Source organism: Rhincodon typus, unplaced genomic scaffold (genome assembly GCF_021869965.1).
Source record: "Rhincodon typus isolate 14 unplaced genomic scaffold, sRhiTyp1.1 hic_rhity00000545, whole genome shotgun sequence".
Lineage (NCBI taxonomy): Eukaryota > Metazoa > Chordata > Chondrichthyes > Orectolobiformes > Rhincodontidae > Rhincodon > Rhincodon typus.
This window is the reverse complement of record NW_025966183.1, coordinates 28894-55167: the sequence shown is the minus strand read 5'-3', so window position 1 is coordinate 55167 and position 26274 is coordinate 28894. Positions and strand designations below refer to the sequence as shown.

Sequence of the window (26274 nt, the reverse complement as noted above, 5' to 3'; positions counted from 1 at the left end):
CCACCCTACCACCATCAAATGTTTAAAAGTAAAATCCTTTTCCAGCTTCTCTAACCCCCTGGTCCCTTTCTGATACAAGGACAGCATGTTTGCATTCAGTTTCTGGCACCAAGCTATGAATGAATAGTTTAACCCAGAATGAGGATTATTGGACTGGACAAATCCCAGTGAAGGGAATCAAGCTGGAACATAGATGGAAGGCTCCATTTGGAAGTCCCACAGTATGTAGAGTTGATTCTCTGTGCAGTCCTGGTATACGATGTAGAGCATTGTCTACTTTTCAGCTCGGTGATAGTGATTCTCAAACTGAACCCACTCAACGATGATGACTCTAATATGTGTGTTGCTCATATCCCACTCATGCCCCAGTGCAGGGGTGGCACGGTGGCTCAGTGGTTAGCACTGCTGCCTTACAGCACCAGGGACCCGGGTTCGATTCCACCCTCGGGCGACTGTCTGTGTGGAGTTTGCACATTCTTCCCGTGTCTGTGTGGGTTTCCTCCAGGTGCTCCGGTTTCCTCCCACAGTCCAAAGGTGTGCAGGCTAGGTGGATTGGCCATTCTAAATTGCCCAAGTGTTCAGGGATGTGTAGATTAGACAGGTTATAGGTGGATAGGTCTAGGTGGGATGCTCTGAGGGTAGATGTGGACTTGTTGGGCTGAAGGGCCTGTTTCCACACTGTAGGGATGCTATGATTCAATCCAATCCATGCACCCAGTGCACACCAATCCTGCTCCTGCCCCACTGCAGCTAAATGCCACTTCATGGCACCAATCTTCCTCATGCCCCAGTGCAGCTCCAAACCCATGCATACACAAATGTACCAGGTCTGCTCCTGCCCAGTGCAACTCCAGTGAGCATGCCTGGCAGCATGGGTGCAACTTTATTATCAGAAAGATTCTGCTTGCTGGGTTAGTTTGGGAGTCAGGTTGACTGAGGCCTGAGATAAGGTCACCTTTTGACTAAGCAGACTTTTAGATTTGTTTCTGTCGCTGTAACTCCCTGCCAGTTATTGAGTTAATAATAGCATGTCCAGCAGGATGTGCACTTCCGATGGGTTGAACTCCTCTTACCCAGTGGTTCTGTGCTGCAACCAGTAACATGTGATCATTTAACAACACTTTTCGAGGATGATTTGGGTCCCAGTGGCCACAAAGAAAACTGACAACATTTTGCTGCCCTCCCTCCTTCCCTGCCCACAGGTATGACCTTTTACTGTAATGTTTGTTTCTCACAACAGTAACTAACTAACTCATTTCCCTTTGTTGATTCCTACAGGTGATCACAGTAGCCCTTCCTGAATCTTGTAAAACCGGTGGGCCTCCAACCTTCAGCTGAATGTGGTGTTAAGAGGCATTATGCCCTTGAAGGACTCAACTGCCGACTGCAGCCAGCGAATTCTGTAGAAATGGGGGAAATGCCATGCACCGCGTCTGAGGGCTCCTTTAATAATTACTACAACAGGCAGTTAATAAGTTTCCATTATAACCAAACAGGGAAACTTGCAGACCCAAAATATAAGTATCAAGGCCTGAGTGTCACCTCCGTTGTCTTCATCATTTTGTGTTCTTTCATCATCCTTGAAAACCTTTTGGTGTTGGTGGCCATCTGCAGATATAAGAAGTTCCATTCAGCCATGTTTTATTTCATTGGAAACTTAGCGCTCTCGGACCTGTTTGCGGGTGTTGCTTACATCTTCAACATTGTGTTTTCGGGAAGCCAGACCATGAAGCTGACACCACTGCAATGGTTTATCCGTGAGGGCACCATGTTTGTCGCATTGGCAGCATCAGTCCTCAGTCTGTTGGCCATCGCTATTGAGAGGCATGCGGCCATTGTGAAAGTCAAACTCTACAGCGGTGACAAGAATACTCGGATGTGCTTGCTGATCGGAAGCTGTTGGATTGCCTCTGTGCTGCTGGGTGGGCTGCCGGTAATGGGGTGGAACTGCCTGTGCCATGTGAATGGTTGTTCCACTGTGCTGCCTCTCTTCTCCAAGAATTACATTTTGTTCTGTATCACCCTGCTCAGCATCATCCTTCTGTCCATCGTCATCCTTTATGTGCGAATTTATCTGATTGTACGATCCAGTCACTGCGAAACTGCGGCTCCACAGACTCTGGCTTTGCTGAAGACAGTCACAATTGTTCTTGGTGTGTTTATTGTTTGCTGGGCACCCACTTTCATCATGTTACTGCTGGACTTCGCCTACACAGAAAGCAATTTGAAGATCCTACACAAAGCAGAAATCTTCTTGGCCCTGTCTACACTCAACTCTGCTATGAACCCCATCATTTACACTCTGAGGAGCAGGGATATGCGCAGAGCATTTCTGCGCATCCTGTGCTGCTGTTCCATGATGGAGAATAAGAGCAGGTTTGAAAGCTGCTTCCCAAGTCTTCGCCACACCAGTACATTGGACCGCTCTTACCATAAACACAAGATGGCAGACTCACCAACGATGCCAGAATGCACAACATTTGTGTGAATGTCTGTGCTGCAAAAGGGCCTGATGGTGTTGAGCGACTTTACCATGCACCATCGATATGTGCACTCCACACACTTACCTGCCACAGAGACAAACACGTGCAAGATCAGTCCTTGAGCCCACAATGTCTGCTGTCACAACAGGACCACAGCTCAACAAATGATGAGCAAGTTGGATGTGAGATTCAGTCTAACCCCTTTCACTGTGTGACACTATGGCAACCAGTCAGCTGACCTGTGGGATTTATTTTACTCTCTACAGTAACAACTTAGCAGCAGCAAATCAGAAATGAATATGCCTGACAAAGTAACCAATGGTTGATATGCACAACAGAGTTTGCAGAGTCTCATGGACAGAGTCTGTGAGCCGAGCTGCTAGAAATCACAACGACAGACAATGCTCAATAGCAGAGCTTACAGGACATAGTCTGCTGTTAATCCATTCTCAGACAGGATCATGTTTCCATGTTATTTGCAATTGCAACTGGTGGCTGGAGGGAGATGATAAAATATTTTTGAGGCTAACAAGCGCACACAACAATTTAATAGAGCTTTGTCACAAACTCTTCTTTTTTTTTTCTCAGATGCCACATTAGTGTTAGACCTGACCTCCAGAGAATGCCACTTCCATTTATAGTACTGTTCCCAGTGCTTCCTGCTTGGGACATGGCCCTGTGTCTCCTACCCATCAACATTGCCTTGTGCTCCCTGTATAGTGGCACTGCTGCTGCCCAGCAGCACGGTCCCCTGCCCAGTGACATTGCTCTGCCACTATCCAGTGACACTACCCTGTGCCCCCCTGCCCAGCAGTACTGCCCCATGCTGAAAGGCCTGCCCTGCCTAGTGACACAGTTCTGTGCTCCCTGTATAGTGGCTGTGCCCTTGCCCAGCAGCACTGCTCAGTGGGCTGGCACCTCCCTCTCCCCCACACTCAATGGTAATGCAGCACCATTACAATGGGAAGCAAAATTGTTCCCCTCACTTTGACACACCAGAGGGAGGAGAGCAGCAGGATCTCTATGAGACAGGTTTGGATTCAGTTCTACTAGGGGCATAAGCTGAACCCTATAGGGGCTATTTATCACCTTGATAATAACTTGACACTGACAGTTTGTAACTCAGCAAACTTAGATCATGAGGGTAGCTAAAAGATGCAAGCCTGCTGGCCAGTTCCAGCTTGAATGTTTAAAATTCTAATTGTTTTATTTTAAACACTGGTTCACACGCCAGTTAGAATCAGGTTTGTTTCTGCAAATTCTGTAATTCGGGCATTGACTGCTCCTTTTACTTTGATCTCTATCACTGGTACGTGTCACGCTCTGAAAAACGGTTTAATATCAAAACATATTGTGGTTAGTTTCCATGGGATACTTCTGCTGTTTGAAATTTCCATGTAGTCAGCACCTCCCGACCAGCATGCAGAGAAAATTGTGGAACTTTGTATTTGAGTCACAGAGCGTCAGGCCCGGTCCAAGACTGATGCAGCAGCTCTGACTGCGCAGATTTACATTTGACATCTGGCTCCGGAGTCCAGCTTCAGTGACTGTCTTCCACTCAACTGCAGAAGTCTCAAAACACATTGGACAACTGGACAATGACTGTTGATGGTGAAACTTTCTGTAAATGTGCTGGAATTCTCTTTCTCATGAAAGTAACTCAGTATAAAAGTTTAATGGAGCTATGTTGCCTACATTTCACGAAGTGATAGAGGCAGTAACCAGTCAGTGTTTGGGAAAGCCAGGTTATGATACTAACACAAATAAGGAGCTGCAGAATCCTGGATGGCAGTGCAAGCAGTATCTGATTTATTCTCCAATGTGATACCATTCTGAAGAATGTAAAGAAAGTGACCCAGATATAGAGACACTCAGTGTCTTGAAGCTACCAGTGGATCAGACTGCTCCTTTAAATGAAGGTCAAATTAACTTGGTTGTTTAGTTTAAATGTTTAAGTGGCAACACTACAGCAGAATCCAGCAATGGATTGGCAATTGTTAAATGTCTAAATGTCAATGTACAAATTCAAATTCAAAACATAGAATGTTAAATGGTACGAGGACTGATTACTGGCTGCTCAATGAGAATTAATCAACAGAAAATAAACCTTTTCTAAATAAAAATCCTGCCTTGATTTTTGAGGTTCTAGTTCAGGAACCGTTCCAATGGATGGATAACAAATAGAATTTGTGATTCTTCTGTAAGGATGGAATCAAATTAAGGTTTTGGAGTCATGTGCTGTGTCCTGTGCAGACTGCATAAGAAGTAAGACTGGAGTTGCATTTCATTTGACACTGACAGTGCAAAGTGCCATATTTACTCTTCTTCTGTTTCTCTTTCTCTCCCCTCTCTCTTACCCCATGTTCTTTGATTGATGTTAAAAGACTATTCCCAGGCTGTGTGTTCTTCATACAGTCAGGGCTTGGAGTTTATGCAAGATTCAAACTTCAGTGAATGTGGCTAGAAATTTTCGATCAAGTTAAACATCACTTAACACCTGATAATATGTCAAACTGTGCAAGCTGCATGCAAATATGGGGTAAGAGATAGAGTGTGCGTGCTTGGCAGGAGAGGACTGCCATCTCAGCTGTGCCTAGGAAGGAATTAATCAATCCAATGCCATCAACTCTGATATAAAACGAACAGCCAGAGATCTAAAACTATGATCACTCAGGAAGCCCAACTGGAAAGGAACATCATTTATTATTGAATACCAAATAGAACCACTACTCATGGTGTAGAGAGGCTAGCCCCAGCTTGAGGCAGACAGTATGGTCAGTTCAGAACAATGTATGGGTCTGCTTTTTTTTAAAATCAACTGTTCAAAGATGTTATGACAAACATCTGGAGCAGGTGAAACTTGAACCTGGATCTCCTGGTTTAAAGTCTATCACTTCACCACAAGAGCTGCCTTGGTCTAATTTATCTTCTTTTTATATATCCCGAAGTGCTAATACATATAACAGAGGACTTTACCACCTCCAAAGCCACAGTGACTCTTTTTGTTTTATTTTTGTTCCCTTTCTGCACAATAACCACCACCTGTAAAATATCCATGTAGCCAATTAGATATTTACAAGCAAAGCCCATTGACAGCCAGACATGAACATAACTGAGGGGGAGGGGCAAACATGACAGCCCTGGGTCTGGTTTTTTTAACTTTATAACTTTCAATTTTTTATTAACTTATTTTTCTACTCAACCTGTTCAGAGATGTATCACTTTTCTCTGCTGTAGATAGGACTTGAACCCTGGCCTCCTGGTCCAAGGGTAGGGACACTACCACCTTATAAAAATTTTTTAGTTTAACTTATTTTTGTAATCAACCTGTTTAGAGATGTTATCACACACCTCTGGAGCAGGTGGGACTTGAACTGGACTTCCTGGTCCAGGGGTAGGGATGCTACCTCTGCACCAGCAAAAGGAGGCCCTGGATGTGCTTTATGAAGGGCTCAGGTGATGAGTTCCAGTTGGGCAGACCATTTCCTGTTACCAAGGGAACTCATACTCAACAAGCTGCACAGGGACATTAATTAGTGATTCCCCGATGGGCCTGTATGGGTCATCACATCCCTGCCCCTCTGGGTCTCAGGGAACCACTCACCTCTGTGATTATGGGGTCTCTACTGTCACTCTGCCTATGGCTCCATTCCTGTTGCTTTCCGGCTCTGGTCGGGGATATAATAAGTACGTGAATGTCTCTTCTGTGAAGGCCATCAAAGAGCCTCTGTAAGGGTCTTGACCTCAGTGGTATGTCACTTGTAGCAGCTGCCCTGCTGGAGGTAGTCGACATGGCTTCTTTTCTCTTGTGATCTTCTCCCCGGTTTTAATCACGTACCATACCGGTCCCCCTTCTTGCAGGATAAATTACCGGGTCCCTGGAGAGCTGTCGCTGAAGTTCCTTACGCTTACTGTATCTCCTCATAGCAATTATTGAGACTGACGACAAACTTTGACTCCATTATGATCCTTGGAGTTGGAGCGTCTTTTTATAGCTTGCACCTTCTCTTTAACAGGGCATAGTCCATCCTTGGTCAACTCTGTACCTGAGGTACGTTACCTCATTTACTTGGAACATGTTTCTCTTTTTAGACAGATGCCAGCCTCAGAAAAACACCGTAAGACCTTCTCCAAACTCTCCACATGTTGCTGTGCAGTAACTCCTGAGATTAAAATGTTATCCATATAGGCTATCACACTGGGCACCCCTTGAAAGATGTTCTCTATGACACTGTGAAAGATGGCACAAGCCAAAGATACCCCAAAAAGCAAGTGAGTGTATTCAGACAGATCTTTGTGAGTTTTTATAGTAACCTACTTCCTGGATGATACCTCAAGCTCCAGTTGGAGGTAGGCATGACTTATATCCAATTTGGAGAATGTGCGACCCCAGCCAGCTTTGCCTACAAGTCTTCTCTGTGTGGCAGAGGGTATCTGTCTAAGTGGGAAGCTCTGTTGACCATCAGCTTATAATCCTCACAGAGGTGACTGAGTTGTCAGGTTTTAAAACTGGGACAACTGGCATGGCCCAGTCAGCAAATTATACTGTGCATTTAATGCCAAGTTCCTCTAGACATTCCAATTCGGCCTCTATTTTGGCATTTAGGGCATGGGGGCCGGCTGAGCCTTGGAGCATTTAGGTTGGGCCTCTGGGTCTACATAGATCTTGGCCCTGCTTTTTTTTTTATCTTGCTCAGGCCCTCTTGGAACACTTGGGATACTCCCCAGTGACTTCATATAGATCACCAGTCCACATTTTTAAGACCTGTTGCCAAGCCAGGCAGATTTTCTGTAGCCAGTCCCTTCCCAAAAGGTTAGGAGCTGGCTCCTTCATGACCATTAGGGCAGTCAGACAGTCTGTTGTTGGTGCCTATCTGGGGTTACAGTGGTCCCAATAATAACAGGACTCCCCAGTGTATGCGGTCAATCTAGCCTTGGTGTCTTGCAGGCTTAAAGACAAGATTTTCCATTGGAATTTCCTAAAAGTTCACTCCCCAACAATAGATACAGTGGCATCTGTGTCTATCTCCATGTCCATGGGTGGCCATTTACTCAGAACTTTATCTTAACTGGAGCCACTTTGGGAGCAGTGATGCAATTTAGCTGTAACAATTCCTCATCCTCAAGCTGCTTTTTTTACAATGGGCTGACTTGAGGTGGCTATGCCCTTCGACCTGGGCAGTATGTGTTTTGCCTTGTCTGGGGTGAACTCTATGACCACAAGTGCAGCATGGATGTTCTTGTTTCTCGCCGTATTGTACAGGAACTTCCCATCCAATTCTGGAAGCTCGCAGCCTCTGACTTTAATCGCCCTTACTTAGCAATAAACAGGAGCCGTGAGTACTATCCACTTGGGATTTGACTCTGCAGTATGGGGTTCGCCCAAAGTTGAGAACTGTACTGTCTACAGACCCCTGATGCTCCTGAGCCCCTTTTTTGATGTTTTTGTGGGAAAGGCCCAGTTCTATCGCTTTCTTGAGGTCCAGATCTGGTTTGGTCAGTAGCTTCCTTTGGGTCACAATATTATTAATTCCATAAACCAAGCAATCCCTTGACATTTCCTAAAGTTCTGGCCCTACTCATAGTGTTCCACTAATTTTCACAGTCTTGTCAAGAATTCAGTAACTGGCTCCCCAGGAAGACTATTTGCCATGTTGTAAACCTGTAACACTACAATATAACAATTGGTTTGGGGTCATATGGTCTGCTACCACATTTTACCTGACAAAGGGGCTACGCATCTACGCTTGTGTTTTCAAATAAACCTGTTGCACTGTAACCTGGTGTTGTATGATTTCTGACCTTGTCCACCCCAGTCCAACACTGGCACCTCCTCATCATGGCTACCATATTTGTCACTGTGGGGGCTGCCGCGTAGGTTAAGCTGTTTACGATGCTGAAAATAGAAGCTCCACACACGGTCAAGAGAATAATGAAGATTCTGATGAGTTCTGATGACAAGTCGCCAGACTGAAAATGTTAACTCTGCTTTCTCCCCACAGATGCTGCCAGATCTGCTGAGTTTTGCTAGGAATTTCTGTGCTTGCCATCAACTGTGAGTATAGGCCTGTGACTATGTTACTCCAAGGTAGTTTTGGTGATGCTCCTTATGATCTCAATGCTGCATATGAGAAACCTGATATATATAAATAAATATATTATAACTGTATAATAAACTAAAAATCATTTTTTTTATTCCAGCAATTGCTGGAAAGTGAAATACAAACATGAGCTCCCTGATCTGAATAGTAGTAGCAGCTTTTACACCCTGTGAGATGTTCCCATAAACCTTCACCATCAATTAGTTTTAAAATGAAGACACCAGGAAATACAGCAACTCATAAAAACAGAAATCACTGCAGGAACTGAGCAGTTCCAGCCGTATCTGTGGAGACAAAGAAACAGTTAGCGTTTTGAGTCTTATGACTTCTTTAGCACAGTGGAGCTTCAACTCTCCATAGATGCTGCCAGACCTGCTGAGTTTCTCCAGCACTTACTGCTTGTTATTCGATCTCCAGCATCTGCAGCTCTTTCCTTTTTTATCAATGAGGCAGCTAGTTTTCTCACAGTAGCCTTGCACAAAGTCACGTGATCTCAATCAGATCATCTCTTCTTGTGATGTTACTTGAAGGATAATCATTGCCCAGAGCATTCCTGAGCACTCCTCTGCCCTTCTTTGAAGCAACACCACAGGATGTTTATACATCAGTCTGAGGGGGCCTTTATTAAAGGACTCTTCCAAAAGATGTCATTTCCAGTGATGCAACACCCCTCCAGAAATGCACTGTACCCATGCCTCTGTATAATTTCCCAAGGTGAAAAAAAGTGGGCAAAGTTATGGAACAACAGATAACAAACATTTACTGCATTGTGCTATATTGTCAGCCTGGATAACATGCTCAAATCCAAGGATTAGGACAGTTACAGCCTCTTGACCCAGGATAGTTTGCTACTTGCTAGTTATGGCCTGTGTAAAACAGACTGTTACATGTTACATCTGCCTGGGCAACTGGTTGAGCAGATTGATCAGTCTCAACATTTAACTATGTTGAGATTATGTCCTAGTAGTATTGTCACTGGACTAAACCAGAGGTATGATTCCCAATCCAACAGATGGTGGAAACTGAGCTCAATAAAAATGTTTGAAATTGGAAGTCTAATGATCACCCTTAAATCATTTTTCATCATTGTAAAAACTCAACCGTTTTATTGATACAACAAGGTGCAGAGCTGGACGAACACAGCAGGCCAAGCAGCATCATAGGAGCAGAAAGGCCGACGTTTCGGGACTAGACCCTTAATCATTCAGGGAAGGAAATCTACCATCCTTACCTAATCTGGCATACCTGGGAATCCAGACCCACAGCAACACAGTTGACTCCTTAGGCAGCAGCTCCAAACTCATTACCATTACCATCACCATCCAGTAGGACAAGGATGGTAGATACATGGGAACACCACCAGGCAGTCCAACTGGTATAGGTACACCCACAATGCTATTAATGTTGATCCTGCGATATACTTTCAAGTCAGGATGGTATTTGGCTTGGAGGGGCATACATCTGATGTCCCTGTCTTTTTATGTGTTAGAGGTTGTGGGTTTGGAAGGTGCTGTTGAAGAAGTTTTGGTAAATGGCTGCAGTCACTGTGTATTGATAGTGAAGGGAGCAAATGTTTTAAAAGTGGTGTGTACGGTGCAAGCTATGTTCTGGATGATGTCAAATTTCTCAAGTGTTCTTGGAGCTGTGCTCATCTAGTCAAATGGAGAATAATTCTCACACTCCTGACTTGTGTTTTGTCAACAGTCAACAGTTGTGTTATTTCTGCAGGATTCCTAGCCTCTGACCTGTTTTTGTACTCACAGTATTTACATGGCTTGTCTAATTCCGTTTCCGGTCAACAGTAAATCTTAGGATGTTAATAGTAGGGGATTTTGTTTTGTAACGCCATTGAATGTCATGGGGAAATGGTTAGATTCACTCTGGTCAGAAATGGTCGTTGCTTGGTATTTGTGTGGAGTGAATATTACTTGCCACTTAGCAGCCCAAATCTGGATATTGTCCAGGTCTTGCTACGTTTGTACATGGGCTGCTCCAATATATGAGGAGTCACAAAGGGTGCTAATAACATGCAATCATCAGTGAACATCCCCACTTCTGACTTTATGATGGACAGAAGGTCATTGATGAAGCAGCTGCAGATGGTTGGGTCCAGGACCATAACCTGGGAATTTGAGGCTTTTGAGGTGCATTGGTAGTGTCCATATCTCTGGACCAAGACTCCCCAGTTCAAATCCCACCTGCTCTACAGGTGTTGTAATAATGTCTCTGAACAGGTTAATTAGAAAATATCTACCCTGAGCAACTCCTGCAGAGATGGCCTAGAGCTGAAACGACTGACCTGTGATGCAAGAAAATGCAGACTTCTGAAGAAGGAAAGTTCCTTGTATAGGATACAGCAGAAACAAAGTGTGGCAGTAAAGCATGACTTGAAACAGCAAAAGCCATGCAAGCATGAAAAGGCCCTGAATTTGAAATAGGAAATGGTTGAGTGAAAGCAGTTAAATAGCAAGCGCTGACTCACTGTTATGCTCTATCAATCAGACATCTGCGAGCTTTTTGAATTCCCCTGGGCTGCTGCTGATTTGAATCTTAAGTTATTTCACTGAATTCAGAATTTCCAAGTCTGGACAGGTTTAGCGGAGATTCCGATCACCTCAAAAATCTAATTCTTTCTTCATTCTGTTCTGATTAACATGAGTGTCCAGAGGCTGTTTAAAGTTGACAAGTCCAACCTTGATGTATGAACTCTGACCCACAAATGAGGAAATGACATAAATCTAGAGATTCTGACCAGATGAGAAATAACTGGACTGTAGGAGTGTGGTAGGTGAATGAGAAAGTTCATAGTTTTGAGGTCTTTGGAAATCAGTTAGAGTTGAGACACCAGTTTGCATAATATTGACAGGTGTAAATTTACAGCAATAACACCGACAGCCAATGAGAGAGGAGAGGTGTTAGACTGCTAATTGAAAGGGAGAATTGGGGCACTGTACAGGTACTGAGGTCTTCACACTGGTCAGGTACTGGGGCCCTGATACTGGGACACTGGTCAGGTACTGGGTCCCTCACACTGGTCAGGTACTGGGCCCTGACACTGGGACACTGGTCAGGTACTGGGCCCCTTTCACTGGGACGCTGGTCAGGTACTAGGCCCCTTACACTGGGACACTGGTCAGGTACTGGGTCCCTCACACTGGTCAGGTACTGGGCCCTGACAGATGAGGGAAGGGCTGTAGATGTCATATACATGGACTTCAGTAAGGCGTTTGATAAGGTTCCCCATGGTAGGCTGATGGAGAAAGTGAAGTCGCATGGGGTCCAGGGTGTACTAGCTAGATGGATAGAGAACTGGCTGGGCAAGAGGTGACAGAGAGTTATGGTGGAAGGGAGTTTCTCAAAATGGAGAACTGTGACCAGTGGTGTTCCACAGGGATCTGTGTTGGGACCACTGTTGTTTGTGATATACATAAATGATTTGGAGGAAGGTATAGATGGTAAAGAACTTTCCACGCATATTTCCCTTAAACTTTTCCCCTCTCACCTTGAAATCGTGATCCCTAGTAATTGAGTCCCCCACTCTGGGAAAAAGCTTCTTGTTATCCACACTGTCTATACCTCTCATGATTTTGTAGACCTCAATCAGGTCCCCCCTCAACCTCCGTCTTTCTAATGTAAATAATCCTAATCTACTCAACCTCTCTTCATAGCTAGCGCCCTCCATACCAGGCAACATCCTGGTGAACCTCCTCTGCACCCTCTCCAAAGCATCCACATCCTTTTGGTAATGTGGCGACCAGAACTGTACGACGTATTCCAAATGTGGTCGAACCAAAGACCTATACAACTGCAACATGACCTGCCAACTCTTGTTCTCAATACCCAGTCCGATGAATGAAAGCATGCCGTATGCCTTCTTGACCACTCTATCGACCTGCGTTGCCACCTTCAGGGTACAATGGACCTGAACACCCAGATCTCTCTGTGTATCAATTTTCCCCAGGGCTTTTCCATTTACCGTATAGTTCGCTCTTGAATTGGATCTTCCAAAATGCATCACCTCGCATTTGCCTGGATTGAACTCCATCTGCCATTTCTCCACCCAACTCTCCAATCTATCTATATTCTGCTGCATTCTCCGACAATCCCCTTCACTATCTGCTACTCCACCAATCTTAGTGTCACCTGCAAACTTGCTAATCAGACCATCTATACCTTCCTCCAGATCATTTATGTATATCACAAACAACAGTGGTCCCAACACGGATCCCTGTGGAACATCACTGGTCACAGTTCTCCATTTTGAGAAACTCCCTTCCACTACAACTCTCTGTCTCCTGTTGCCCAGCCAGTTCTCTATCCATCTATCCAGTACACTCTGCACGCCATGCGACTTCACTTTCTCCATCAGCCTACCATGGGGAACCTTATCAAAAGCCTTACTGAAGTCCATGTATATGACATCCACAGCCCTTCCCTCATCTATCATCTTTGTCACTTCCTCAAAGAATTCTATCAACTTGGTAAGATATGACCTTCCCCGCACAAAACCATGCTGCCTATCACTAATAAGCCCATTTTCTTCCAAATGTAAATAGATCCTATCCCTCAGTATCTTCTCCAGCAGCTTTGCCACCACTGACGTCAGGCTCACCAGTCTATAATTACCTGGATTATCCTTGCTACCCTTCTTAAACAAGGAGACAACATTAGCAATTCTCCAGTCCTCCAGGACCTCACCCGTGCTCAAGGATGCTGCAAAGATATCTGTTAAGGCCCCAGCTATTTCCTCTCTCGCTTCCCTCAGTAACCTGGGATAGATCCCATCCGGACTTGGGGACTTGTCCACCCTAATGCCTTTTAGAATATCCAACACTTCCCACCTCCTTATTCCAACTTGACCTAGAGTAATCAAACATCTATCCCTAACCTCAACATCTGTCATGTCCCTCTCCTCAGCGAATGGTATTGAATGGTGGTGCCACCATTCCGAGAGCCAAAAGACCTACTCCTGCACCTATTTTTCTATGTTAAGAATATTCCATGACCCTGCCTCCACCACCTACTGAGGCAGAGAGTTCTAAAGTTGCACAACCCTCTGAGGAAAAAAACTATCATCTCTGTTCTAAAAGGGGTGTGTCCTTGCTCTGGGTTCACCCACAAAAGGCAAAATCATTTCCATATCCACCTTGTTAAGATAGTTTGTAATCATATATACTTAAAATCAAGTCACCCTTCACTCTTCTAAATTCCAGTGAAAACAAGCTCAGTCTATCCAGCCTCTCCTCATAGGAAAATCCGTGTATTACAGATATCAATCTAGTAAACCTGCTCAGAACTGTCAACAAAGCTTTTTCATCCTTCCTTAAATAAGGAGACGAATGAAGATGCACTATTCATGCTGTGTCCTGTATAATTGAAGCATAATCTCCCTACTTTAGCATTCAGTTCTCCTTGCAATAAATGCCAACATTCCATTACTTGTTGTACTTGCACACTAACCATTTTGCAATTCGTGCATTCAGGACCCAGATCCCTCTGCGATATCTCACCATTTAGATACTTCTTTATTACTCCTCCTGTCAAAATGAACAATTTCACATTTTCCCACAGATTTTTGCCAATTCTTTTATCCTATTAATGTCCAAAAAGGACAGACCCAGCAGAGGTGATGGTACAGAGGTATAAGTCAGGAAGGAATTGACCTATGAGTCATCAGTATTGGCTCCATACCCCATGATGTCTCATGGCACCAGACCAGAGATAGGCAACACAACCTCCCTCTGATTACCACCTACACATTCCCCTTGCTTATGAATCAGTACTCCTCCATGTTGGGACACCACTTGGTGGAAGCTATGCAGATGAAAAGGTTGCAGAAGGTACTCTGGATGGAGGACTTCAAGGTCTTCAGCTCTTCAGTACTACTAATGACCAAGTTAGTCAAGTTCAAATGAACAATGCTGCTGGTCTGGGTATGCAAACGGTGGTGAGGGACTCAACAAGGGGGAAAAACATACTTTACCTCATTCTCACCAATCAGTCTGACCCATTTGCTTCTATCAATGACAGTGCTGATAGGTTTATTCAAGGTCTGGAGGTACTTTCTTACAAGGAGAGGTTGAGTATGTTGTACCTGTACTTATTGGAGTTTAGAAGAATGACAGAAGACCTCATTGAAGCATACAAGATTATTAGGGGGCTTGACAGAATAAATGCAGAGAGGCTGTAACACGTTTTGGAGAGTCTCGGACCAAAGGGCTTGATCTCAGAATAAGGGGTTGCTCAATTAAGAGAGATGAAGATTGTCTTCAGGGGCCAGTGAATTTGTGGAATTCTTTACCACAAAGGGCTGTAGACCTGGGTCATTAAGTATATTCAAGGCTGAGATCGACAGAAATTTGTGGGAAGCTAGGGAAGAAACTGCTGGGCCTCTTGCTGAGATATTTGTATCATTAACATCCACAGCCACAGGTGAGGCGCAAAAAGACTGGAGGGTGGCTAATTTGATGACATTATTTAAGAAAGGTGAACAGTGAGCTTGACATCAGTGTTGGGTAAGTTATTGGACGGAATTCAAAGGGGCTGGATCTACATGCATTTGGAAAGTGACTGATGAGGGATAGCCAGCATGTCTTTGTGCATGGCAAATTGTGTCTCACTAACTTAATTAACTTTTTTGAAGAGGTGACAAAAAAGACTGATGAAGGCAGAGTGGTGGACGTTGTCTACACGGACTTCAGCAAGGTGTTCAACAAGGTTCTGCTTGTTAGACTGTTAGCAAGATTAGATCACCTGGAATCCAGAGGGAGCTAGCCATTTGGATACAAGATTGGCTTGAAGGTGGGAGATAGAGGGTGGTGGTGGAGGGTTGCTTTTCAGACTGGAGGCCTGTGACCAGCGGTGTGTCACAAGAATTGGTGCTGGGTCCACTGCTTTTCATCATTTATATAAATTATTTGGATCTGAATATAGGAGGTATGGTGAGTAAAATTGCAGATGACACCAAAATTGCTGGTGCAGTGGACAGTAAAGAGGGTTATCTTAGAGACAATGGGACCTTGATCAGATGGACCAATGAGCCAAAAAGTGGCAGAGGGAGTTTAATTTAGGTAAATGTGAGGTGTTGCATTTTGGTATGGCAAACCAAGGCAGAATTATACGATTAATGGACGGCCCTGGGGAGTGTTGCTGAACATAGAGACCTAAGGGTACAGGTGCATTGTTCATGGAAAGTGGAGTCACAGGTACACAGAGTGATGAAGAAGGTGTTTGGCACACTTGCCTTCATTGGTCAGTTTATTGTGTAAAAGAGTTGGGATGTCACGTTGCGGCTGTACAGGATATTGGTGAGGCCACTTTTAGAATACTACCTTCAATTCTGGTCTCGCTGCTATAGGAAAGATACTGTTAAACTGGAAAAGGTTCAGAAAATATTTACCATGATGTTGCCAAGATTGGAGGGTTTCAGCTATTGGGAGAGGCTGAATAGGCTGGCGCTATTTTTTCCCTAAAGTGTTAGAGGCTGAGGGGCATGAATAGCTAAAGTCTTTTCCCCCAGGGTAGGGGAGTCCAAAACTAGAGGGCAGAGGTTTACGGTGAGAGGGAAAAGATTTCAAAAGAGTCAAAAACAGAAGTTTCTGGAAAAGCTCAGCAGGTCTGGCAGCATCCGTGAAGAAAAGATCAGAAATAACGTTTTGGGTCCGGTGACCTTTCCTCAGATTCTTCCTTCCTAAGGAAGGGTCACCGGACCTAAAACATTAATCCTGATTTTTCTTCACAGATGCTGCCAGACCTGCTGAGCTTTGCCAGCAACTTCTATTTTTGATCCTGATTTATAGGATCAGTAGTTCTTTCCGTAAGATTTCAAAGGGACCTGAGGGGCAACTTTTTCATGCTGAGGGTGGTGTGTGTATGGAACGAGCTGTCAGATGAAGTGGTGGACACTGGTACAATTACAACATTTAAAAGACATCTGGATGGGTACATGAATTGGAGGGATATGGGCCAAATGCTGGCAAATGGGACTAGATCAGTTTAGGATAGCTGGTCAGCACGGACAATTTAGTCTGAAGGGTCTGTTTCCGTGCTTTATAACTCTGTGACAGATTTTTAATCAAGGTTATGGGGAAAAGGCAGGAAAACTGAGTTGAGGATTATCAGATCAGCCATGATCTCATTGAATGGAGCAGAGTAGATGACATGGGCTAAATGGCAGACTCCTGCTCCTACATCTTATGGTCTTAAGACCATCTTTGGGCATAAAGATGACACAGGTGACACTTAATTCTGAATAAGTTTTTACAATTGGAAATATATGTTCACTTTTCATCACAGTTGTGTGAGCAAAGTGTCTGTCTAACTGCAGCAACAAGATTGAAGATGCAGAGCCTCACTATCCTTAATGCAACACAAGGTTTTATGATCCAAAGTGTAAAGTGAGCAGCTCCTGCAGCAAGTGTAGGCTATGGGAACTTGGAAGGTGGTTACTACTTTGGTGACTAGAGTGAATCTTTCCAGGCCACAATATGCTGCTTGTATGTCACAACCTTTACTGGTATTGGTGGTTGGTGTTCCAAGATGTAGTCATGAGAGCTTCTAAACTAACAATGTGACTTTATGTTGCCTACTTTACTGCAGTGAAAACACTTGAGCTGTTTTACTTCTCTTTCACCCCATGGGTTTCCTTTTTACCATGAACTAACCTATATTTATTATCTTCAATGAGATTTCTTTTTTCCTTACAACCTGAGAATTTTTCTTTGCCCCAATTTCTATCCCTCACAGACTGAAATTGATGTTGGAAGCCGAGAGTTGATTTACGAACCAAGTCATAATCACCTGCCAGTTCCGTTGCTAACTCTCTGCTCTTTCACAAGTTCTCCCGACTTTAGAAAGTGAATTTTTGAACTCCTCCAAAATAACCATCTCTCTAAGAGTGTCATCTGTTTGACCTATTTTGAGTGCCCTTATTCACCTATCAAAATTACTCTGTTTGATCCTTTCAAACTCTATATATGTTTGACCAAAATCCCTTCTTAGACTCCTAAAATGTTGTCTATAGGCTTCTGGTACCAGCTCATAAAATGGCTTTTTTCACCTCCTCATACTCCTCAGATACCAGTTCTGATAGAGATGCCTCACTATACCACTCTAGCTCTTCCCACCAACTTTGTTTCGATCAACAATATCCACATGGTCACCGGCCATTTCATTTGTTTAGCCTCTTTCTTAAATGAAACGAGAAAGGTTTCTACATCCTTCTTGTTGATCTTAGGCAACACTTAGATATATTTAACAGATCCCCACCAGGCCTTTGGCTACGATGGGATTGCTCTCCATCACTGTCCTCATCACTACTCTTACCTCTCTCACCTCTATCTCCTTCATTTTAAGTCGACTTTAAGTTTTCAGTTCCCACCTCTGAAGTTCAAAAACTCTCTCTTTCACTCTTTCTTCTGCCTTCTTCCTTTTCTTTTTTGTCTGCTTTTAATCGGAATTCAAACTGTTTCATTTCCGTTTCATGTTCAAGCTGCTTCATTTGCAATTGAATTTTAGTGATTTTCAATCATTCCGATGGGACGTCCGGCAATCATAAATGTCGAGCTTTTGCTGCAATTACTTCTCATTTTTGCATGGACAATGGCAATCCCAACTCCAGTGTGTCTGCCAATTCCAAAAGCTTTGCCTGGCTCACTTTCTGTAAAACACACAAAGTGACTTCTTCTACCCCCCAGGAAACTCTCAGTGACTGAAAGAGCCATTTAAACCAACTGAATGCAAATTCTGAAATAAAAAGCACCAACACTCACCGCTCACTGCCTTTGAGTCCAATAATCCTAAGCCCAACCTGGAAATAGAGATTTTCCTTCTGACAAGGGCCCCCAATTTGTTATGGACTAGACCAAACCCCCTCAAAATATATTAAGAAGATAGTCTAGACCCTAACTTCTTCTTATTTTAAAGGTAAGTGCAAGGCATTGCATTTCGGATGCAACTTGATTGGTCAAACGATCGGTCTTAAAGCAAAACAAACTTCATTCATTGAAGCATAATAAAAGAAATTGTTTCCATGCTGTACGCTTCTAGAACTCTAAATTGGAATAACTGACCTCTACCGGAAAATTAAACAGAATAAAAGTACTACTAATTAACTGTTCCAATATAGTAACATTCTATAAACACACACTTGGCAAAGGCAAATTCCATACAATAGATTAGTTCACATGCAATTCCATCAGCAGGAAGAGAACCGCGGCCTTTAGCTGTAACAGAGACAGGAATAAGAGCTTCCACATCTGGCTTCAAGACACCAACAGCAACTGCTACTGAAAGCTAAAAGTAAACATCCTGGTTCTGTGGGAGCTTGACCCCATCCATTCAGGCTGCTTCTATTATTCCAACTTTTAGAAAAAAAACCCAAGGCCTCATAAGCTGTTTACTTTATTGGTTCTGGGTAGACTGCTCTATATCTCTCTCAAATATTCTTCATAAAAAAAAGGCCAAAATACACCTTTTAAAGCCATAGTATCATCACACACGTAATGTTTGAAGGTGTCTTTCAACTGTACTGTATGGGTGTCTGTGTAACGATGTTGCTGTACCTCTGACGGTCGTCACATCACTCAAAAGTTGAAGTCCCCACCCCACAGAATGAGGCACATCCCAGGTCCGATAGTAGCCATTTGCAGTTCAATTGCACACTTGTTATTTGCAGCAGGATAGAAGGAAACAGTGATCATGTTTCATGCAGTAAGTCTCAGGCTCAGCCTCTAACCCTTAGTGAACTCCCAAATGTACACATTCTCCTCCTGGTTGCCATCCCAGACAACCCCATTGGCTAAAAACTTACCATGTTCCCACCCAAACAGTCTGTCAAAATTTATATCTGCTTACTTTACACGCCTAACTGCAGCTGTATCAGGCCAACATGCCAGATAATAGTCACGCAGTCTAAACAAAACAAGGGAGTTGCTGATTGTCTATGACACTCCGCTCCCCCTGCACTGTTCTTTCATGGTCTATCGTCTCCCCGCTTAAAAATATATTGATTTGCCGTACATTCACAATTGGAATACCCCCTGCACACAGCTTCCAATTGTCACATTTGAGCTCCCCAGCATTCTTCTTGTAGCAGTGTCCCCTGATAATCCACCAATGATTTTTAAGGGACGGAGCCCCAGAATGGGCCATGGCCTACATGTTGACTGACTTGGACGACCAGCCATGACTGATGACTAGCCATGTTCCTGACCAATCTCTGCACAGCTCTCTGGCTGATTTGCTGCAACTGCCTGGACTGGTTGCACCAGACCCACAGAGCTTACCATGGTCCACTTCCCAAACTGTAGAGTTATGAGCCCCCTGACCACACCAAATGACAAACTGACCACATCCAATCCTTGAAATGATGTCAGAGGCTGTCCTTGACTTATTGTATTAGGATCTCCTGTCAGAAGGTAAGCTTCCTTGACTTGACTGAGGACTACTCCTTTTAGACTTTGAGACCTGGCCATGTTTAAAGCATATGGAATGTACTTGCTGCACAGCTGCTGGCAAGTGTGAGACTGACCGAGCACATCAGGGGATAGGCAGGAACGTGGATTTGAGGTTACAATCAGATCAGCCATTACCTTATTAAATGGCAAGTGGCCTCGTCCTGATCCTAACCTGTATATCTGTACTAAAAAAGGATGGTTGTGGTTGCTAGAAATAAATAATCTCAATTCCAGGACACCACAGTACTAGTTCCTCAGGGTAGATACTTTCTAATCAACCTGTTCAGAAATATTATAACACACATTTGGAGCAGGTTGGACTTGAACCCAGGTCTCCTGGCTCAGAGGCATGGACACTATCACTGCACCACAACATCACCAGTTCCTCAGTGTATTTTTTAACCTCTCTTCCTAATCAACCTGTTCAAAGATATTATTACACACCTCTGAAGTAAGTGGGGCTTGAACCCTGGCCTCCTGGTCTAGGGGTAGAGACACTACATCTGCATCACAGGAGGGTCCTCTGAGTTCCTCAGGGTAGTGTTCTAGGCCCAACCATCTTCAGCTGCTTCATTAATGACCTTCCCTTGATCATTCGGTCAAAAGTGGGTATGTTTGCTATTGACTGCCCAATGTTCAGCATCTTTTGCTCCTCTTCAGATTCTGAAGCAGTCTTCAATGCAGAAAGACCTGGACAATATCCAGACTTGGTGCTGTTACTGGGTCAAACTTCTGGAATTCCCTCTGTAACAGCCGTGTGGGCAATCCCTACATTCTGCCAATCCACTGAAATCAGTGATGCCCCTGTGCTGTGAACCAATGAAATAAAAATGGTCATTTGTTACATGCCTGAAGGAGGAAATTCTATCGGGTTACGTGCAAAGTGTAGGGAGGGTGAAATATCATCTGTTTTTGTGATTGAGGGATAAAGATTGGTCAGGAGCCCAGAGAGAACTTTGGTACTCCTCCTTTGAAATAGTGTTGGAAAGAGCAGGTTGGGCTTCAGTTTAATATCTCATCCAGCACTCCCTGTGCACTGAGTATGTTAGGCTGCAGTAGATGCTCAACTCTCTGGAGTGGGACTTGCCAAGCCAAAATCTCCTGAGTTCAGAGTCAATGCTGACACATGAGAAGGATAAATACTCAGAAAGGAAAGATTACCAAGATGAAAGTGATAATTCAAAGATCTAGCACAGGAACAACAGAGTCCATGACCTTATTCTGTGCTGTCAAATTTAATGTGGATTCCTCACAGCTCATGAATTTAGATGTCAGCGTGAAAAAGTCTTTTAAAAAGACTTGGTGTTCAGGATGAGGGTAATTCTTGCAAGACCACACATGACAGATTATTCTTCTAAGTGGTTATTTGACGTGCAGGGCCATATTGTGGTGATGGGGAGATGTATCAGCTCAAGGTGAATAAGTACAGCTTCTGCAGCCTAAAGGACGTTAGAGAACTGATTGAGTTATAACAACAATCTTCCAATTGATGCAGTGATTTTGCAGGAGTGATACTAGCATATTGAGAGACAGTCAGACAGCACACACAGACAGACTGCCACTCACATGAAGAGACACATACACACAGACAAACAGATAGAGACACACATCAATTTGCAGGCAGACAGATATACACACATTCAAGAGAAGAATAGTCATCCTGAGATCTACATGAATGAAGCAGCAACATGAGGTCAAATCCCAGCTGGAGAATTTCATTACCTTCAATGAAAAAAATCCAGAATAAAAAGCTAGCGTCAGTAATATTGACCATAAGACTACTGGATCATTCCAAAACTGTGCTGGACGGGTTCAATGATGTCCTTTAGGGGTGGAAATCTGCCGTCCTTACCTGGTCTGGACTAATGTGACTCTAGGCTCACAGCAATGTCGGTGACTCTTAACTCCCTTCTGAGCCATTAGAATGGGCACTAAATGCAAGTCAGCAACACTCATCTCCTGTGAATGCATAGAAAGGATATTGGCACAGCCAGATGTATGTAAATGCACAGACATGGACAGATAAACAGACATTTTCTCCAGTTACCCTGTAGAGTTCCTGAGTGATGAAATTAATGCAATTTAAAGACAGCTCTGTGTTTTAGGCCTGTGCTTACTGACCACTGGTCTAAATTCAAGAAAATTCCTCACATTGTAGCCTACAGTTGAATACTAGGGCAATTACCACCTCCAGATTACTGACTCCTTGCTGATACACTCAAAAAACAGATGCTATATCAATGGCATTTCAGACCATTGCGTGCCCTTTGCCAGGTGTGAAGTCTATGGGGGATAAAAGATCAAAATTTCCTTTTCTATTCAATCTAAGAAAACATTTCTGATTTGAATCCGGAAACTGAACTTTTGATTATATGCTTGTCATAGCAGAAAAGCCTGTTATCTCTGTTCATCGTGAGTGGAGACTCATTCTGAGATCTGACTGAACATACATACAGACAGGAAACATGTCACAGGTGTCAAGAGGATCAAAGAAATCTGATTTAAAAAGTGGCAACAACCTGCACGTAGAGAAAACCGAACAGATGACTAATCTCGACCACAACTCCCTACGCACTAGGTATCACTCCAGCCATGTACACATTTCCATTATATTACTTATTACACCAAACTGTTTGACTATGTTATGACATAACTCTGGGGTGGGTGGGACTTCAAATCATACCTACTGGCCAGAGGCAAGGACATTACCACTATGCCACAAGACCCTCACATTGCGTATTATATCAGGGTTCAGGCCCAATGATCTCTTAGTGATACATTGCTGAATGCCTGGAGCCTGGTGTTGCTCATTTGAGGACTGTCGGCAGACCAGAGCTTTCTGAACAGGGTGAGCACCAGCCTGGTGGACTTTGGCCTGGATTATGAGCATAACTGAGCCGAGACATCCTGTGCTGTTTCACAGCAAATGGAGCCTCTGTCCTGATAAAGGCCATACATCAGAAGCATCACGGCATGGAATCACACCTGTTTAAAGGGTGCCACCTAGTGGATTTAAATTCACAATGCCACAGCTCTTCTCATTTTAAACCATTAATATCTGTAACTTGTTGAATGTGGGTGAAAGTGTTGCATAAACCTAATTTTGTTATTTGCAAATGGAATTGACCACCATCTTGTGGTAATGCTTTGGGCTTCAAGTGATCACTGCTGAGGGAGATCAAAATTCTTCAGCTGACCACTGGCAGAGCATGCAGTATTTCTTACCCTGGTCAGGGAGACTGGTTGGACCGATTGGTCAGAATATTGCCCTTTCATATCTGATAATTCAGCTCTAATCAAGCTCCAAGTGATAGCTGTAAGGTTCTTGTTTACAGTGAGGGGTGAGCAATCTCAATCTCATTCCTAATGCGCAGAAGCCAATAGCTCCTAACAGAAACACTGCTATGTTCCTACTATCTCATTAAGAATGTGTTCCCTTTTATATTTTGCAGCTCTTGCAAGTATTTACAATAGCAAGACTAATAATGAAATAGGAGTCAGTTGCTACACTCTGAATCAGGGTCAAACACTACTCTAGGAATGTCGCCTGAGATTTAAGCTCAAGATAAGGGAAAGCTCGAGATGTCTTTTTTGACTGAGACTACTTAGGTATCTGACTATTGTGAAAGATATCATTGCCCTAATTTTGAAGGATGGGACAGTTCTCAAAGTGCCCGACAATATTTATGTTTCAATTAACAAATGTCACTAAAGGCAGATAGGCTGCAAAATTGGGCTCCTTTTGCTACAGGGACCTGCGGTCCTGAAAATGGCAGTGGATGAAACTTGACCAAGGCCAATGTATTTCAGCATGTTTGCACCTGGATGTTCTTCATACACTTAAACCATGCAGAAGGGCCAGACTGAGATATCATGAATATACATGTTATCTAATACTAAGTCAGCGCTCAAAACCGCTCTTTTGGAATCATGGGTTCTGTTAATTAACAAAACTGTCAAAAAGAATCTCGAGATGTTGCCTGTCACAAATACATGGCTGCTGAAAGTCACCCATTCCAGTTTAACTATGTTTTTCCTATAACAGGGTGACAAAAACTGTATATAATACTCCAAGTGCAGCCTCACTAATCATTTTTCCAACTGTAACGTAATGTCCCAACTCCTATACTCAATGCCTCAACTGATGAAGGCCAGCATGCTAAATGCCTTCTTCACCACCCTGTCTACCTGTGATGCCGCTTTCAATGAACTATGTACTTGTACTCCTAGGTCCCTCTGTTCCACAACACTCCTCAGGACCTTGATAACACCGTGTGGAGCTGGAGGAGCACAGCAGGGCAGGCAGCATCAGAGGATCAGGAAAGTTGACATTTCAGGTCGGGACCCTTCTTCAGAAAATGGATCTTACCATTTATTGTTTAAGTCCTACCTTGGTTTGACTTTCCAAAGTGCAACACCTCACAGTTATCTGTATCGAATTGCATTTGCCATTCCTCAGCCCAATTCCCCATCTGATCAAGATCCCTCTGTTATTTTTGATAACGTTCCTCGCTTTCAACAATACCCCCTAATTTTGTATCATCCTCAAACTTACTAATCATCCCTTGTACATTCATATCCAGATAATTTATGTAAATAACAAAGGTCCCAGCACCAACCCCTGTGGCACTATTTACAGGCCTCCAGTCTGAGAAACAACCTTCAACAAACACCCTCTGCTTCCTACCATTGAGCCAGCTTTGAATCCAACATCCCACACGTCTGGCCTCACCCCTTTCCCTCCTTCTCAGAACCAGGATCAGGTTCCTTCACACTTCACGTTCCACTATATCATTCTCCACATTGATCCTCTACCGTTTCCTTTTAAAGAGGTTATGTTCAGTTACACAGGGCATTGGTGAGACCACATCTGGACTAATGTTAACAGTATTGGTCACCTTATTTATAGAAAGATGTAAATGCATTGGAAGCAGTACAGAGAATTAGATTAATATTTGGAATGGGTTAGTTGTCTTATGAGGACAAATTGGACAAGCTAGGTTTGTATCCACACGATAATTTACAGTGAAAAGCAACTTGATTGAAACATGTAAACCCTGAGAGGCCCTGTCAGGGTGGATGTGGAGAGGATATTTCCTCTTGTGGGTTGCCCAATTAAGGTGGAGGTGAGGAGAAATTTTTTTCACGCAGAGAGTTGAGAGTCTTTGGAACTCCCTGAAAAGATGGTGGAATCGGATTTCTCGAGTATTTTTAATTCAGAGGTCGAATGATTCTTGTTAAGCAAAGGACAGGGGAAAGGTTATTGGAAATAGTCAGGAATGTAGAGATTACAATCAGACAGCCATGATCTTACTGAGCGGCAGAGCAGGCCAAAGGGGTCATAGCCAATTCTGCTGCTAATCCGTATATTTGTAAGTAGTAGCTGGAAGAAAGTGAAGTAAGAGGCCCCTCTGGTTGATGCTGCAGTTACAGAGATAGGGAGGGGTACCATGGCAGGAGAAGGTTACACAAATAGGGAGGGCTCTTAAGCCAGAGAAAGTTACAATGACAGGGAGGCTGTAAGGTCTGCAGGACATTAGCGATAGGGAGGGTTATTAGACCTGGAGAAGGTTACAGAGATAGGGAGGGTTGTAGCACATGGAGGAGATTACAGAGATAGAGAGGGTTGTAGGAGCTTGAGTAAGTTTCAGAGACAGGGATGGGTTTTAGGGACTGGAGTTGTTAGGGCTAGAGGTGTTTAGAACATAGAAAGGTTACAGAGACAGGGTGGGTTTTAGGGACTGGAGGTGTTTATAGACATAGAGAAAGGTGTAGAGACTGGAGGTGTTTACAGACCTAGGGAGGGGTGTAAGGACCAGAGGAGGTTACAGAGACAAGAGCAGCATTGGGCAATGTGATTTGTGGACTTTGTTCCTACCGTTCAATCATGACTCCACTTTCTCAGATATTCCCCCACCGTTCGTAGTTGTCTGAGAAATCAATATAGTGCTTATTGAAAGACCATTTCTGCTGTTCAGGGGATGTATTCGGGGGGGCGGGGTTCCTGAGGAACGCTAATTCTATCAACAGAGATTCATTGCTAAGTAGTGATGTCTGTACTGGCTCAGACACATTTGTGTTTACCAAAAGAGCTTCTGTATAACAAATTGCCAAATAAGGTCATGATCTCCTGGATGTCCATACCTCTCATCTCAGGATAAAGAGCTGATCATCTTGGACTGAGATAAGGAAAAATTACTTCACCCAGTGGTTTCTGGATCTTTGGAATTCTCC

General features: G+C 43.7%; 1 protein-coding gene across 1 annotated transcript; it reads left to right on the top strand.

The window, feature by feature from the left end:
- Nucleotides 1–1280: 1280 nt before the first annotated feature.
- On the top strand, nt 1281–4576 carry LOC109918921 (sphingosine 1-phosphate receptor 2-like). Its single transcript, XM_020518870.2, has one exon. It carries the CDS (start codon nt 1409–1411, stop codon nt 2486–2488), a length of 1080 nt encoding a protein of 359 aa, XP_020374459.1. The 5' UTR covers nt 1281–1408; the 3' UTR covers nt 2489–4576.
- Nucleotides 4577–26274: the final 21698 nt, after the last annotated feature.